The sequence below is a fragment of the Aphidius gifuensis genome, linkage group LG3, assembly GCF_014905175.1.
Source record: "Aphidius gifuensis isolate YNYX2018 linkage group LG3, ASM1490517v1, whole genome shotgun sequence".
Taxonomy (NCBI): domain Eukaryota; kingdom Metazoa; phylum Arthropoda; class Insecta; order Hymenoptera; family Braconidae; genus Aphidius; species Aphidius gifuensis.
The window spans coordinates 16,062,073-16,077,705 of NC_057790.1; the positions used below are offsets into that span (position 1 = coordinate 16,062,073).

General features: G+C 25.9%; 3 protein-coding genes across 6 annotated transcripts; 2 read left to right on the forward strand and 1 right to left on the reverse strand.

Moving 5' to 3' along the window:
* Nucleotides 1–1,274: 1,274 nt before the first annotated feature.
* Nucleotides 1,275–8,519, forward strand: LOC122852072 (enhancer of polycomb homolog 1-like). Its single transcript, XM_044151647.1, has 7 exons — nucleotides 1,275–2,393; nucleotides 2,941–3,079; nucleotides 3,164–3,405; nucleotides 3,468–3,724; nucleotides 3,820–4,413; nucleotides 4,487–5,902; nucleotides 6,340–8,519. The coding sequence occupies exons 1-7, from the start codon at nucleotides 2,241–2,243 to the stop codon at nucleotides 6,545–6,547; spliced, it is 3,009 nt and encodes a 1,002-aa protein (XP_044007582.1). The 5' UTR covers nucleotides 1,275–2,240; the 3' UTR covers nucleotides 6,548–8,519.
* A 1,072-nt stretch (nucleotides 8,520–9,591) lies between these two features.
* LOC122852094 (ubiquitin carboxyl-terminal hydrolase MINDY-3 homolog) lies at nucleotides 9,592–12,231 on the forward strand. The gene is made up of 5 exons (XM_044151688.1): nucleotides 9,592–10,055; nucleotides 10,225–10,570; nucleotides 10,642–10,910; nucleotides 10,986–11,283; nucleotides 11,361–12,231. Exons 1-5 carry the CDS (start codon nucleotides 9,959–9,961, stop codon nucleotides 11,665–11,667), a joined length of 1,317 nt encoding a protein of 438 aa, XP_044007623.1. The 5' UTR covers nucleotides 9,592–9,958; the 3' UTR covers nucleotides 11,668–12,231.
* A 100-nt stretch (nucleotides 12,232–12,331) lies between these two features.
* On the reverse strand, nucleotides 12,332–14,957 carry LOC122852088 (acidic mammalian chitinase-like). Of its 4 annotated transcripts, none has more exons than XM_044151672.1 (5): nucleotides 14,886–14,957; nucleotides 14,375–14,791; nucleotides 13,983–14,246; nucleotides 12,971–13,919; nucleotides 12,580–12,883 (listed from the first exon to the last, which is right to left on the reverse strand). In XM_044151672.1, the coding sequence occupies exons 2-5, from the start codon at nucleotides 14,452–14,454 to the stop codon at nucleotides 12,749–12,751; spliced, it is 1,428 nt and encodes a 475-aa protein (XP_044007607.1). In that variant the 5' UTR covers nucleotides 14,455–14,791; nucleotides 14,886–14,957; the 3' UTR covers nucleotides 12,580–12,748. The 4 variants fall into 4 exon arrangements, with proteins under 4 accessions (XP_044007606.1, XP_044007607.1, XP_044007609.1 ...); XM_044151674.1 differs by having other exon boundaries at nucleotides 14,375–14,482; nucleotides 14,886–14,952; XM_044151673.1 differs by lacking the exon at nucleotides 14,886–14,957 and having other exon boundaries at nucleotides 14,375–14,482; nucleotides 14,575–14,846.
* Nucleotides 14,958–15,633: the final 676 nt, after the last annotated feature.

Genomic DNA, 15,633 nt, shown 5'->3' on the forward strand with positions numbered 1-15,633 from the left:
AAGCAAATTCGTCTGTCGAAAATTTCTCCAATTTTATTGATAAAAAAAAAAGTTTAGTCAACATTTATCAACAGTTTTTGCATAAAAATATACAAAATTTTTAATATCTTTTTCAATTTTTTTTGTATCATTAAGTATTGTTTATATTTCACTGTAATATTTTGATATTTAGTCCGCTTTTTTTTAAATATTAATCAATATTAATTATCTTTAATATACAACTATAATTTTTTTTCTCACATTAAAATTTAAAAATAATAGAACTGTTATTGTCAAATATTTTGAGGATTATTGTATCGTTTCGAAAATCGCTTGAAATCTACTTGCCAAGTCAGGCTAAATCTTTTTGCGGACTTGCGGCCTGTTGCGGCCCAAGTTCATATACTACCAGAAAAAACTAAATTATCACTAACAAATCTAGTTGTTTTTAGTATTAAACAGAGTTGAGCAGAGTTGAGCCGGAAACTTGGCTCATAGTGAACACCAGTGAACACTACTTTCTAATTAAGTGTTGTGTCAAATTATATTAATATCTGACACAATAATTAAATTACAGTATTTTTCCAACTATTTTAATCATTTGATATGATATATAAATACTTCTAAATCCCAGTAACAGGCAAAAAAAAACTTGATACGTTTCCGGACCATTTATAACTAAAAACAACTAGATTTATTGGTATTTTCTGGAAAAAAACTCAGTTCTTTCTGGAAACATTTCTCCGGATTATTTCTATGTAACTGACCCATGGAGGTGACCCATTGCAGCACCCGTATTCACGGGGCAAAATTGTTCTCATTAGAGCTTTTTTTTTCCGCTGATGGCGCTTGACAAAATTTTTTTTATATAGATTTCATATAGAAAGGCTTCACAAACGCCGCCATCGGAAAAAAAAACGCCCTAATGAGAACATCCTCTGAATACGGGTGCAGAAAATAAGCGGAGAAATCCCATATATTCTAAAGTTTGTATACACCGTCAAAATATTCTTTATCAATTTTACACCCAATAATTCATCAATTATTTTAATAATTTAATCTAAATAATTTCCTTCAAAGTACTTTAAAGATATTGTATTTTTTTTCCCCCGAAAAGCGACCGCTATATCTACAGTGTAAACAAACCTTTGTTTACATATTACTTGAAAATTTACAATTTGTCAAGTAGCATTAAAGTTATATACAGTGTAAGTTACCGTAAATATATAATGCTTGGGGGCTGGAATCTATATAGCGCACAATGTACATATAGATATATTATATATATATTATAGGTAAAATGGCTGCTGAGTGCGTCGGCCATGATGGCTTTAGACAGGGGATCATGTCACGCAACATGTACTCCCAGTGATACTAATATATATCTCGTTTTGGTGAATGAGTGTGGATTTAATCGAAATGTTTAAACATTGATGAGACCTTGATTAATAATTGAGGTGGGTGTTGAGGCCTTTTGTGGGGCCTCGTAACAGGCCCCATGGAAGTTTAGCAACTGTAGAAAAGAGAGGGGTCATACAGTACGCCCCCCCCCCTGCTGCCGCCTTCCATTCCATCGCATATATATACATAAAAAATTTCATCAACACATATATACACATACCAAGCACCACACTGTGTATATATATATAGTTATAACTTATCATATTAAAGTCAAAATTTTATATTATAATTTATTATGTGTAACATACGTTATTATTATTATTATTAATTTAAGTAGATACATATTTAAATAACAAAGTGTTACAGGTGCATATATAATTGACTTTGAAGTTTATATTGTGTGTGTATAATAATGTGAGTGAATCAAAGAGAAGTTAGTGTTCCAAAGGATAACAACATTAAAAAAAAAAAAATACATATTAATACGACATATATGTGTATTAATGATTTAAAAATAATAAATAAAGTTGGTGAATATTAATAATAATTTTTTTTTTTGCTTTTTAGACAATTATTATAAGCAAAAAAAAATAAGCGCGCGCAATGAGCCGATGTTGATAGTTTGTATATGTATTAAAAGAGTGCAACAAAAAACATATACACAATTGTATTTTAAGGTTATTTTTTAACATCTTATAAGTGATGATAAAGTATAAACAATAATTATAGTATTGAAATTACAATTAATTTTATGTGTACATAAAGTATGTGTATATTTATAATTGTAATTCAATTATTCATTATTATTAATTATAATAAGTTATATAGATAATAAATAAATCCAAAAAAATCATTGAAAAATGAGTAAGTTGTCATTCAGGGCGAGGGCCCTAGACGCCTCAAAACCAATGCCAATATACATGGCTGAAGAATTGCCGGATTTACCGGATTATTCAGCAATTAATAGAGCTGTACCACAAATGCCAAGTGGGATGACTAAAGAAGAAGAATGCGTATGTTTATTTACATTATATTAATATTGTCATTTAATTTTAATAAATATTGAAAGCATGTTTTTTAATCATCCGCCATTTTAAACGTTTTTAAGTTTTGAATTTATATTGGAATTCCAACAGATGGCGAATATGAAATTTGCAAATTTTTATAGTTTTTTAATTATTAATAACAATTCATTTTTAATTATTATAAATTATTATAATATTATCATTAATTATTTATCAATACAAAATCTTTGTATGATTACATTTCATTTGACATCGACAAGTAGAATTTTCGTTTTTTTATTTATGAGAATATTTTTGAAAATGATGATATGATTGTTGTTGTTGTTGTTGTTGTTTTTACTTTGTTGGTATACAAATTAATCTATTGATAATTATACTCAAATATCTAACAATTATAAACAGGCTAATTAATAAATAAGCTAATGTTTATGTTAGTGACAGTTGTATACACACAAATAGAATATATGTTTTTTATTTTGACGTTAATGTCAGTGTCACATTTAAATTATATTAAAAATATTAAAATTTAATTTAGGAACATCATTTGCAAAGAGCCATACGCAAAGGTCTTATTATTCCTACACCAGAGGTTACTGATTTGACAGATGTCGAAGCATACGATAAAATATACCCAGCTGATTACAAACTACCTCGACAACTTATTCACATGCAACGTATGTTTATGATAATTTTAAATATATTATTAAATTAATTTATAATTGTTTTATTTATAAATAATAATTTAATATTTATTATAGCATTTGCAATGGAACAAGATATACCTGATTATGACATGGATTCAGATGATGAAAAATGGGTTGGAGCTCAAAGCAGAAAAATGGATCTTACACCTTTGCAATTTGAAGAAATGATGGATAGATTAGAAAAAAGTTCTGGTCAAAATGTTGTTACATTAAATGAAGCTAAGGCTCTATTAAAAGAAGATGATGATCTTATTATTGCAGTTTTTGATTATTGGCTAAATAAACGTCTTACAACAGTAAGTTATTTTTTAATTTTATTCATTAGTATTATTATTATAATTTTTATTTATTTTTTTAGCAACATCCACTATTATTAACTGTAAAAACAGAGCATCGTCTTGGATCAGCTGCAAATAATCCTTATCTAGCATTTAGAAGAATAACTGAAAAAATGCAAACAAGAAAAAATCGTAAAAATGATGAAACCAGTTATGAAAAAATGCTTAAATTACGAAGGGATCTTAGTAGAGCTGTAACATTACTTGAACTTGTTAAAAGAAGAGAAAAAACGAAACGTGAACATTTACATTTAACTATTGAAGTTTATGAAAAAAGGTATTTAATTATAATAAAATTAATAATATATTTCAATAATAATAATATAAATTAATGATTTATTTTATTTTGTAAAATTTGTATAATTTTTATAGGTATCAAGTGGAAGATTTTAGTGGTATTATACTATCAGAAGTATCAGCAATGAAAGCAACAAGACCAGCATTTGCTCCATTATTTACAAATCAATTTGGTGTACATCAAAATTGGTCAAATAAATTATCTAGTAAAGAAGATGGATTGCCAAAAAAAGATAAACGACAATATAAAAAACGAAAACACAAAAGTGACAGTAGATCATCTGGTTTAGATGATGGTAGTGTTGGTGGTGGGATACGTATTGGTACTAGTGGTAGTAGAACATCAAGAACTGATGTTACTGGAAGTGGGCTGGACCCACTTGGAAGTTCAGATGAAGATGGACTATTTCCACATACACAATCATCATTAGTACCATCATCTGTTCGTGAAGAAGAAGAAACAATTAATGAAGGTCCATATACATTTTATCGAAATAGATATTCTACTTATCTACCGTCTGTATCACATGGATTTGGTAATTGGCCTTGGTGTGATAAAAGTGAAGGTGGTACAGCAGATAAAAAATATAGGTTCGCATTGACGAGTATTAGTAAACCAACTCCAAGATGCATAGGTCTTGCTAGAAGAAGACTTGGACGTGGTGGCAGGTATGTATTTATTTATTTATTTTTTAAAATAAAAACAAAATAATTTAAATATTGTTTCGTTATGTATTTTTAGAGTTATATTGGATCGTTGTACAAGTAATTTTGATGATCTTTGGTCATCACTTGATTTTACAATACATCAGTCTAAAAATAGAGTAACACCTGATTTACCTGTGATACCAATGAAAAAAACAACATCAATAACAACCACCATATCACTTACATGTGATTATTTACATTTTCGACCAATGAAATCTGAATCGGATGAAAAATGTCTTGAACAAGAAAATGATTCTAGTGGATGGAGTAGCAGTACCAGTGATGATGATTCAGAGTCTGAGTATAACAATAGCTCTCGTACATCAATGTTACCTTATCCATTTCCTCCTGAGGCAACAACAATATGTGTTGAAATTGAACCAGAAAAACCTGGCAATGATATGCCATTTACCGCGGAATTTAATATATCAGATTATTTTCCTGAAGATCAATTTGATCTTGGTTTATCTTCTGTATCATTAACAAATAATATTTATGAACTTGATAATAATAATGACGATAGTGATCAATGTCAAACGGGTAGTTCGTGCTTCCAAGTGACAACAATTAATAGTAATGTGTTTTCTTGTCGTACGACGAATCAAGAAAGTAGTGTTAATAGTGGCACAAGTGTAAATACAAATTCAACGACCCCCGCCACCTCTACTTCTTCTTCCTCTTCCTCAACATCTGCCCTTTCTTCTTCCTCATCATTTTCGTCTACTTCATCATCAACATCATCATCATCATCAACATTAACACCATCATCATCATCGTCATTATCACAATTATCACAATCATCATCGTTATACTCTACTACCTCGATAGTCAATCCTTCCTTGTCAATATCAACGACGGCAACAACAACAACAACAACAGCAACCACAACTTTTATTAATACTCCAACAAAACAACAACAACAACAACAACAACAACAACAACAACAACAACAACAACAAAGACAATTATTGAATAATAGTAAAAGTGCTGCATCAATACTTTCAAAATCATTAACTAGTCCGATAAGTAAAAGTGCAAATATGCGCGTAACTAGTGTCCCAAACTTTGGAAATGGCCACCAAAATGGTCCGTCCACTCATTTACATGGAAATAGTTTTGTTGTGTCTGGCTCAGTATTACCAAATAATACTGTTGTTGCCAGTCATATTAATAATAATCAACAAACAATAATATTACCACCACAAAAACATACAAAACCTGGATTTATTGCACAAAACAAATTAGCGAATCTTGCTCGACATCAACAACAACAGTTACAATTACAATTACAGCAACAACACCTACAACAGCAGCAACAGCAACAACAACAACAACAACTGCAATTACAGCAACAACAACAGCAACTGCAATTACAGCAACATCAACAGCAACAGCAGCAACATCAACAGCAGATAACACCATCTGGGGAAATTACGCTTAGTAGTAATAGGTAAATTTCTATTTCAAATTTTTTTTTTGAATATTAAAAATATATCATATTGATATTAATGCCAAGTTTTGCCATCAGTGACATAAAAAAAAAATTATAGTTATATAGATTATTATTATATATTAAAACTCTTATTTTGTATTTTTTTTTTTTTTAATTTTAATACTAGTATATAAACATGGATTAAATATCCTGACACTAGCTTTTATTAATATTATTATTATTCTAATTGTTATTTTTGTTTATTTGTGATCAATGCCACTATAAATAAAAGATAATAAATGATTATTAATACTATTTCAAAACTTGATTAAGATGTAAAAAATACAAACGAAAAAGAAAAAAACATTAATAAATTTATTAAGTGATTTAATAATAAATATTATAAATAGAGTTTATTGAGTTGTTATTTTATTTATTTATTTTTTTTATTTCAGTGGAGAATTGGATATGGAAATTGACAAGGTTGATGAAACATTATGTGAAAGTAAACAAGCTCAACAACAACAACAACAACAACAACAACAACAACAACAACAACAACAACAACAACAACAACAACAACAACAACAACAGCAACAACAACAACATCATAGCTTAAAAGGAACAAATAAAACAAATTCACTTGCAATGGAAGTAACATGATGCCTGTTGCCAGCACCCCTGTTGCCGCCTTCACGACACTGGGGGCTTTGCTAATTATCAAAAAAAAAAAAAATTTGTTTCTTCTCGCTAAGCAATCAGCAACAAACAAACCACTTTGTGTCCGCATTGAATTGTCGGTTAACATTATGACTTGAAATAAAATTGTGTGCTAACACATCTCAATGCAAGGTTCGTTATTTTCTTGCAACTCAAAACTTCATCATATTAATGCTCAGATATATATTTTTTTTTTCTTTTTTTTTTTTTTTAAACTCAGTTATTCTTTGCAAAAAAAAAAACAGCAATATAAAAATTTATATAAAATTAAATGTGCAGTAATTACTAGCAAAGAATGGAAATAGTTTTTTTTTTTTTTTTTTATATTTTTTTTAAATATATTTTAAAATTTTAATAACAAATAATAGGTTTTTTTTTTTTTTTTAATTATCTTATTCTGAGCTTGACAATCTGGCAAAATATATTTTTTTTTCTCTGAAATACATTTGAAAATTAATTAAAAATTGTTTAATTTTTTGCTCAATTATTATTGCTGTTGCTGTTATTGTGTTCAAATACTGTTCATTATAAATAGTATTAATCAATAATTGATGAAAAATAGTGTTTTTTTAATTTATCTCAATGAATAATGATTGAAAAAAAAAAAAACATTCACTGCACATTATAATTAATTAAGATATTTAAAAATAATTTTTTCATGAGAAAAAAATTAATAAAATTCTCTATAAATTTTTATGATTTTTGTAAATTAATAGATTCAAGTGCGTAAATGTGATATCGTAGAAATACGATACGCACACAATATGTATAATTGTATATTGTACCTATAGTAATGAGCTAAATATTTAATAATGATTCATTGATTGAGTAACATACAAATTTAAATCAGTTGCTTTCAATAAATTTTACGTAAAACGTGAAAAAATAAAATAATTAAAATGTCAAGATGAACATAGTTTACAATAAATTAATCGAAATTTTTAATAGTCAACATTCAAATAATTATAATAATATTAGTCTACGTCCATATTAAATAAAATACATGTATATATTATAATTAAATTATAATTAAATATAGACCATTTTTAATAATAAGAAAAAAAAAATTTCGTGTTCGTCAACGAATTTGTACGCTTAAAAAAAAAACATTTTAGCACAATGTAATCTGCGTGTATTTTCTCTCTATTTTTTTTTCCTTTAAAAAACAAAAAAAAAAAATAATAACAATAGAAATAATTAGTTGATGGAAAATTAAAGAAAAAAATACATCAAATATTTCGTAAATTGAATAAATAGGTGGTATAATTTTATAATAATAAAAAATTAAAATAAAAACAAAAAAAAGAACAAAGAATAAAAAAAAAAAATTATCGTTTTATCTTTTCATTGAAATGATTAAACAGTTTTATATTAATTTATTGTTTTTTTTCCCGTTTTTACTGATATAAAATTTTGATAATTTATAGAAAAAAAAAAAGAAATGAAGAAAAAAAAAATATAGCTACTTTGGAATATGTATTATAAATTCGAAATGTCCAGTACGCAAATTGTCGTCAAATGTGATCAAATAAATAATGACTAAAAAATAATATTAATACAGATGCAATTTATCAAATAATTAATTTATTTCTTTTCAAAAATTTTATAATCAATAAAAATTACTTTCGGTATGAAATAATAATTTATTCAAATAATAATAGATGAATGAATAATTACATTATTAGTATTTCGAAAGACTATAAAGTTGTACTAATTTTCAGGCAAAAAAATATTGCGGTACTTGTAAAAATAATATATTCACATTGTTTATTGCAAAAAAAAATTTTAAAAATAAAATATACGCCATACAATAACTACAATTACTATCGTACTCCACATAAATTTAAAAAATCAATAGAAACAAAAAAAATAAATAAATAAATTATGTCAAATTTTACACGGCATGATGATTGTTGATGACTGATTATTATTATTATTCTTATTATTATTATAATTATTATTATAATGTCATGACTATTGAGATTCATAAATTTGAAAGATAAAAAAAATCATGATATGAAAGAATGAAATAAATGAAACCACGATTATAGTAAAAATAAAAATATAATTAAAAAAAAATGAACGTTAAAAAGTGAGGGTAAAACTTAGTAATTAATAACAATTAAATAATGAATTTGTAAATACAAAAATAATTACGCTTATTGTATCTTATAATACTAAATAATTAAGTAAATAATTAATTGATAATTAGATATATATTGAAATATATGTAATTGAATGTGTTGTGGTAGTTGCACAGCGATGTATCAGGTAATTAATACGTCAAGGAAAAAGACTACTTCAACTTTAGCATGTAATAAAGAAATTTTATCCCGGATAAAAGAAAAAACAAGTATTTTTTTATTGCAGTTATTTGTTCATTTATTTATTTGTTTATCTATTTGTTAATTATTTTATTATGATGACATTTTTTTTTATTGTAGTATATCAATAATAATTTTTGCATTTTTTTTCGGTTTTTCAAACACAAATGAATAGAAATTTATGATAACAATAGTGGATATTTAAGGTCTGTATACATGTGATACTCTCAATTGTTGGATAAGAATATAAGATTAGCTAAGTCTTCACGGTCTTCACTCTTCAGTCTCTCTTCTTTAGAGCAGTTTGGGCAATTGAAGTTGACATGATTTACAGCATTTTATAAAAGCAGGGAGAAAAACTTGGCCAAAAATCTCAATAATGTCGGAAAAAGTTGAAGAAAATTTAAAAACTTTTTTTCACATAGGTAGCATAAATTTTCATCCTCTACATGTATCCATTAGAAATAACTGAAACTAATCAGTAAAAAAAGAGTTGTTCAGTGCAAAAAAAATTTTTTACGCACGTTTAAATGTATTATATTAGCGCATGCGTACTTAAAGTTCGTAGAAAATGCCTTTCATACGTATATTACACTTGAGTGTTTTTTACCCACTCAACCCTGATTCATTTATGCATAATACTACCACCACTATGCACCACTACACCTTTACTAAGAAATGCATACATACATACCATGTCTAGCTATAAAATTTTCGATAATAAACGTAAAGGTTATAATAATTTTAGTCCTCAAAAGTTGACAAGATATTTATTGAAATTCTCAGTTTCATATTAAAAAAAATAATATTATTAAATATTAACATAGTCAATTGTTATATCAATATTGGTATGGTTATTTATTGACAAGTCGATGACTTTTATAATACGACAATAATTTTGACTATTAAAAAATATGAAAATTTTTCTCATATTGAAAAATCATAATTAACCAAAAGTTGTACGATTATTTCCAAGCAAAAGAAACCTACATATTATTATAATACAATCTCCATTGATAAACAAAAAAAAATGACAGCAAATCCAGACACAGATATTATTAAAGAAATAAGAACCTTGTTATGGGGAAATTGTCCAAAAGAAGATGTCTTCAATCGCTGGGCTCAAGGTTGGCTATCATTAATTTATTAATAACAAAAAAATGTAGCATTTTGCAATAAGACTATTTTTTGTGTTGAAATAATTTCATCAATTTGATTAATTAGTAAAATACAACGTTATATTTAAATTATTTAATCTTTTTTTCTTTGTTTTTTTTTTTTTTTTTTATTATAAAGGTTTTCAATTTAGTCTTGATGAACCAACAGCTCTTGTACAAATTGAAGGTGGACCATGTGCTGTTATTGCACCAGTTCAAGCATTTATAATAAAAGATTTGCTACTTGATGGTCCACCAAATGGCTGGAAACATATAACAGTTGAAAAACAAGATCGTCTTTTGGTTAAAGCTGCAACTGAAATAATATGTCGTGCAAGTGATTCAAGAGATCCAAGATATTCAATAGTTTATATTGAAGATGATAATCCTGAAGATAATGAAAATTTACCGAATAGCCATCAAGTGTCAAATGACACTGAAGAACAACCACAAATTAATTCTGATTATTTTCATTCAAGATTAAGGTAATTTAGCAAAATTAATAATAATTATAAATTGTAATATAATTTTGTTTTTCTTTTTTTTTTGTTTTTAGAACATTTACAACTGGTGATTTAGATGAAGTTGAACAATACATGGCACAAAGAATAGATACATTGAAAGAACCTTTTGGTGTATTATTATTGTTGTATACAGTTGTGTGTACTAAAGGAATACAAGGTATGCATTGTGAAATGTCTGATCCAACAGAACCAGCAATTGATTCAATATATGGTTATGGTTGTCAAAGTTTAATTAATTTGATGCTAACTGGTAGAGCAGTTAGTCATGTTTGGGATCATGAACAAGATGTTGGTGGTCTAAGTAAGTTTAAATATTATTTATATATTTTAAAATTATAAAAATATATATTTTAATTATAATTTATTATTTTTATAGAATTACGTGGTATTGATAAACAAAATACAGTTGGTTTTCTTGCATTACTTGAACATTTAAGATACTGTGAAGTTGGTGGTTTTTTAAAATGTCCATCTCATCCAGTTTGGGTACTTGGATCAGAGACACATTTAACTGTTGTTTTTTCAAATGACAGACGACTTGTTAGTCCAGAAACACCAGCTGAACAAGCACGTCGTGTATTTAAAAAATTTGATCCAGAAGGAAGTAATTTTATACCTGCTGAATTATTACAAGATGTATTGGCTGAATTGGGCCTTGTTACAGATTCAGAATAGTTAGTTTTAAATTATTAAATAATAACAATAATTTTTTATTATGTTATATATTAATTATTATATTTATTTTTAACAGTGTTGAAATTATGAGAAAAAAATTGGACAATGAAAATTTGGGAATAATATTATTGGCAATATTTATGGATGAATTTTTTCCTGAAGAAACACGTACATGTCCTGATACATTTACATTGTATCATTACAATGGTTTGGAACGTAGTAATCCAGATAATCGTATACAATATCATTCTGGTGATGCAGTACTTCTTGAGTGCACAGTTAAATGTATTCTTGACAGTAATCCAATGTTAACTGTACTACAAACAAAATGGCCAAGTATTGAGGTGCAATGGGAATCTGGGAGAACACCGAGTTTAAATTAATTTTAATCTCGTTATCACAATTTATTATAATATTAATAATAACAATAATGATATATAAATATTAATAATTATTATTATAACGTCATATTAATATACTTAATTTAAAAGAGACTCTGATGAGTTTTAAACAAAAAAAAATTAATTTACTAAAAAAATATTATGATTGAAAATTATATTTTAGATATATACTTAATAATAATTATACTTGTGTTTATTTTAAGAGTACCAAGTATACTTATATAATATATGATTATTTAAATGAAAAAAAAAAAAAAATGAATAAATAATTTTCATTTATTATCAAAGTCTCTTTTTTATTATGATGAAAATTAATTATAGCATAGTAAAACAATACATATTATTGGAAAAAAAAGCATGTCATTTTAAAAAATGCATAAATTTATTTGTTTAAATAATAATAATACACGCAGAATTTTACCAAGTATATAATATATTATAGTTGAAATAAACCAGTAAATAAATGCCACTTTTATTATTATTAAGTTAACAAATTAACGAGTTTAAAAAAAATATATATAAATAAATTAAAATGATAAATGTACGGTAATACAAATGATTTAACGTGATTTTAACAAAAAAGCTTTTCTCTAATTTTTATTGACATTTTCTTTTTTTTCTGTTTTTACCCTATATTCATATTTCGATAATATAATTACTAACCAACTCAAAAGATGTTTTTATTTTTATTTAAATCTATGTTTGTCTTTCAAAATATTATAATAAAAATATGTTTTTAGTTTATTTGAAAATTCGTAAATAAAATAAATTATTCGTTTAATCAAATTAATATGATTTTATTTATTTATAACATATATACATCAATTTTTTATTTATTTATTCAAAGCTCAAATATATCACATATATTAAATAAACAAAAAAAAAAAAAAAAAATTAATTTTTATGATTTTTATTAAAACACTACTTAGTTTATAAATCGTATAATAATCAAATATAAATAAATTTTTGTACTTGAACTATGTGTGTTACCATAAAATGTCACTGTAAATGGAACGTATTTGGAAAACCTGAATTAATTAATTTTTTTTCAACTAAATCCTGTTCAATTGCCAAGCATATTTTTAACAGTTTTAATTAATGGAAATGTTGTGCGGCCATCACAGCTTGCATTCCAGTCATCTGTGTTCATTGAAAAAATCATAGCTCCTTTAAAGTCATTGTCTTTTATCCATTCAATCTAAAAAAAAACAAATATATATTTTAATGAAATTGTCAAGACAAATAACAGCATATTTATTTAAAATTATTTAACAAGTTAACAAACCTTTTTTTTAATACTTGTAGTATCATCAAATGATATCCATTCATTTGATTTGTAAACATATGGAGTTTTAGTTTCATTATCAAAGACTCTGTTACCTCCATTCCTGATAAATTCACAAGTTGTTGGATAATTAACAAAGCCCTGATCACCTTTATGACCAATACCTTTTGCTGGTGCATGTACACCATGATTATCAGAATTAACAAGTCTAAATGAATGTCCATAAGTTGGAATACCAATGACAATTTTATCTCTTGTCATACCACCTTCAAGCCAATATAGTGCTGAATAATTAACATTTAAAGTTGCAAATACATCAAGATCTTTTGAGCTGTTATAAAGTGGAGCATTATGACCAGTTATTGGCAAATACGAATGATAAAAATTAAAATCATATGTCATTAAATTAATAAAATCAACGTGGTCAGCAATATTTGGTATATTATAACTAGTATCAACAATTGAAACTGGAGCAGCAACAGCAGCTGATAAAATTAATTTTTTACCACTTTTATCAAATGCATGTTTAGTTTCTTGTAATAATTGAACAAAAAAAATTTTTTCACGTTTAATTGAATCTGAATATGTTGGAAATTCCCAATCAATATCAAGTCCATCAAAATTATATTTATTTATAATATTTAATACTGATCTTATAAATATTTTTCTATTTTTATGGGTTTTAACCATTTCTGGAAAGCCAGTATTTGGGAGCTCACTTATACCACCTGCACTTATCATAATTTTGAGTTGTGGAGCTTGTTTTTTAAGATTTAATACATTTAAATATATATTTAAATAATTATTTAAAAACAAGGTACAATTTACCACCTCTGCAAAACCCACGATAATATGCGTACAAATATGAGGGTCAATGTGCGACGGATTGAGCTCCTGGGACGTGTTCAGCTTTCCCGATATTGTGTAATAACAGACGATGTATTTCCCGCTGTAATATAATATTAAATAAGATGTTTATTGTGTATTATATTTTTTAAATTTAATATTATACCTTGACACATGAGTGTTGTTGAATTGTTTTGACGAATTGGCCATTGAAATGTTTGATTTCCCGTTGGTGTTCTGACTTTTCTTCGTCGATTTGGAGCACAACCCAAGCCTGCATGTCCACGTAATAATCTTGGCATTTTCAATTATTTTTTTATCAACTATTAACTCTCTATATTGAGTATTTGTTAAGCTTGTTGTCAACACACTGAGAGTACAAGCAACAATGAATAAACATATGCAAAGTATGATAGATAGACGTAACCACCTGCAATGAAATCAGCAAAGTATTATTATTATTTTATCGAATTTTCTATTAATAAATAATTAGATCAATATGAGCATGCGTTTAAGAAATTAAATTTATAATTAATTTAAAAAAAAATAGAAATATACCATAATGTGATGACATGATTATTCACTTTTTTAGTATTTTTTTCTGGAAAATCTTTATACAAATCATATGGAGTACACATCGTTTGAACACTTGATAGTTTATAATTACTGTGGAGATAAAAAAATTAAAATATTAATATATAATAGCGATGAAGTATAATAGGTCACTGGTAATTGATTTTGTTGTTTTTATTTTTAACTTTTTGTATCCATTTTTATATCCCTCATATTAATCGTTAACAGTTATCAAGCAGAAAAATCAGTCATGACTGGGCTAATTAATTTTATATCACAGTAATAATTAATATTGTTTTCAAGGACACTTAAAAAAAGACAATCAAAGTGTTTGTTTATTTTTTTTTTTATAATATGGAGAAGCAACAATGGTTAATGTTTTTTTGACACATGTTTGACACACTAAAAATTAAGGTTATGTTGAGGTAAACATTGTTTGAATAAATAATAATAAAAATAATTTTAAAAAATATTATAAAGCTTTATTATACACTACTTGTTATTTGTTAAAAAAAATTTCTCATTTTAAAAAGTACAAGAATTGATAACGTTTTATACAGTTTTATAGATTTTGTTTATATTTTTTTTTTTTTTTCTGTTTCTAGTTTCTCTCTTCTGCTTTCCTCTTATATGCATATAAGGCGTTGTTATACTTGTCAAGCGATTAAAACTAGAAAAACGTGTCAATCATTATGTATAAATTAACACTATATTAATTGTTTGTAACATGGCTCTTTCTACTTTTTTTTTTTCAATTTTTATACGTCTTTTTAGAATTTCCGGAAATACTCTGAGATGAAAATACCCAAGAAAACATACAATATAATTAGCTACAAGAGAAAAGACGGGGAGAAAAAGAAAAGAAATTTCACTGTCATAAAAAGTTATAGTGAAAATCGGAAAAAAAGTGAAAAAATCTCTGAGAAAAGTCGGAGAATTATTCATGCCATATTAAAAATAAATAGTTGATTTATTATTCAAATTTTATTATATTATTATTTATTGTTGAAAAAAAACTAAAATATGATCCTGTTATTGGAAAAGCTTTGGCCGGAAATACTTTAAATTAAAGTATACTTTTTAATTAAGTGGTTTATGTAATATGGTCTAATTGGTGAATTTGATTATTTCGGTTTATATATAATAAGCAATATCGCAATATCAAGTTGAAAAACATTTAAATTTGAAAGGTTTCCCTGCGGTGAAAATATTTCTCCGAATTTCTCCCAAATTGATCCATGCGG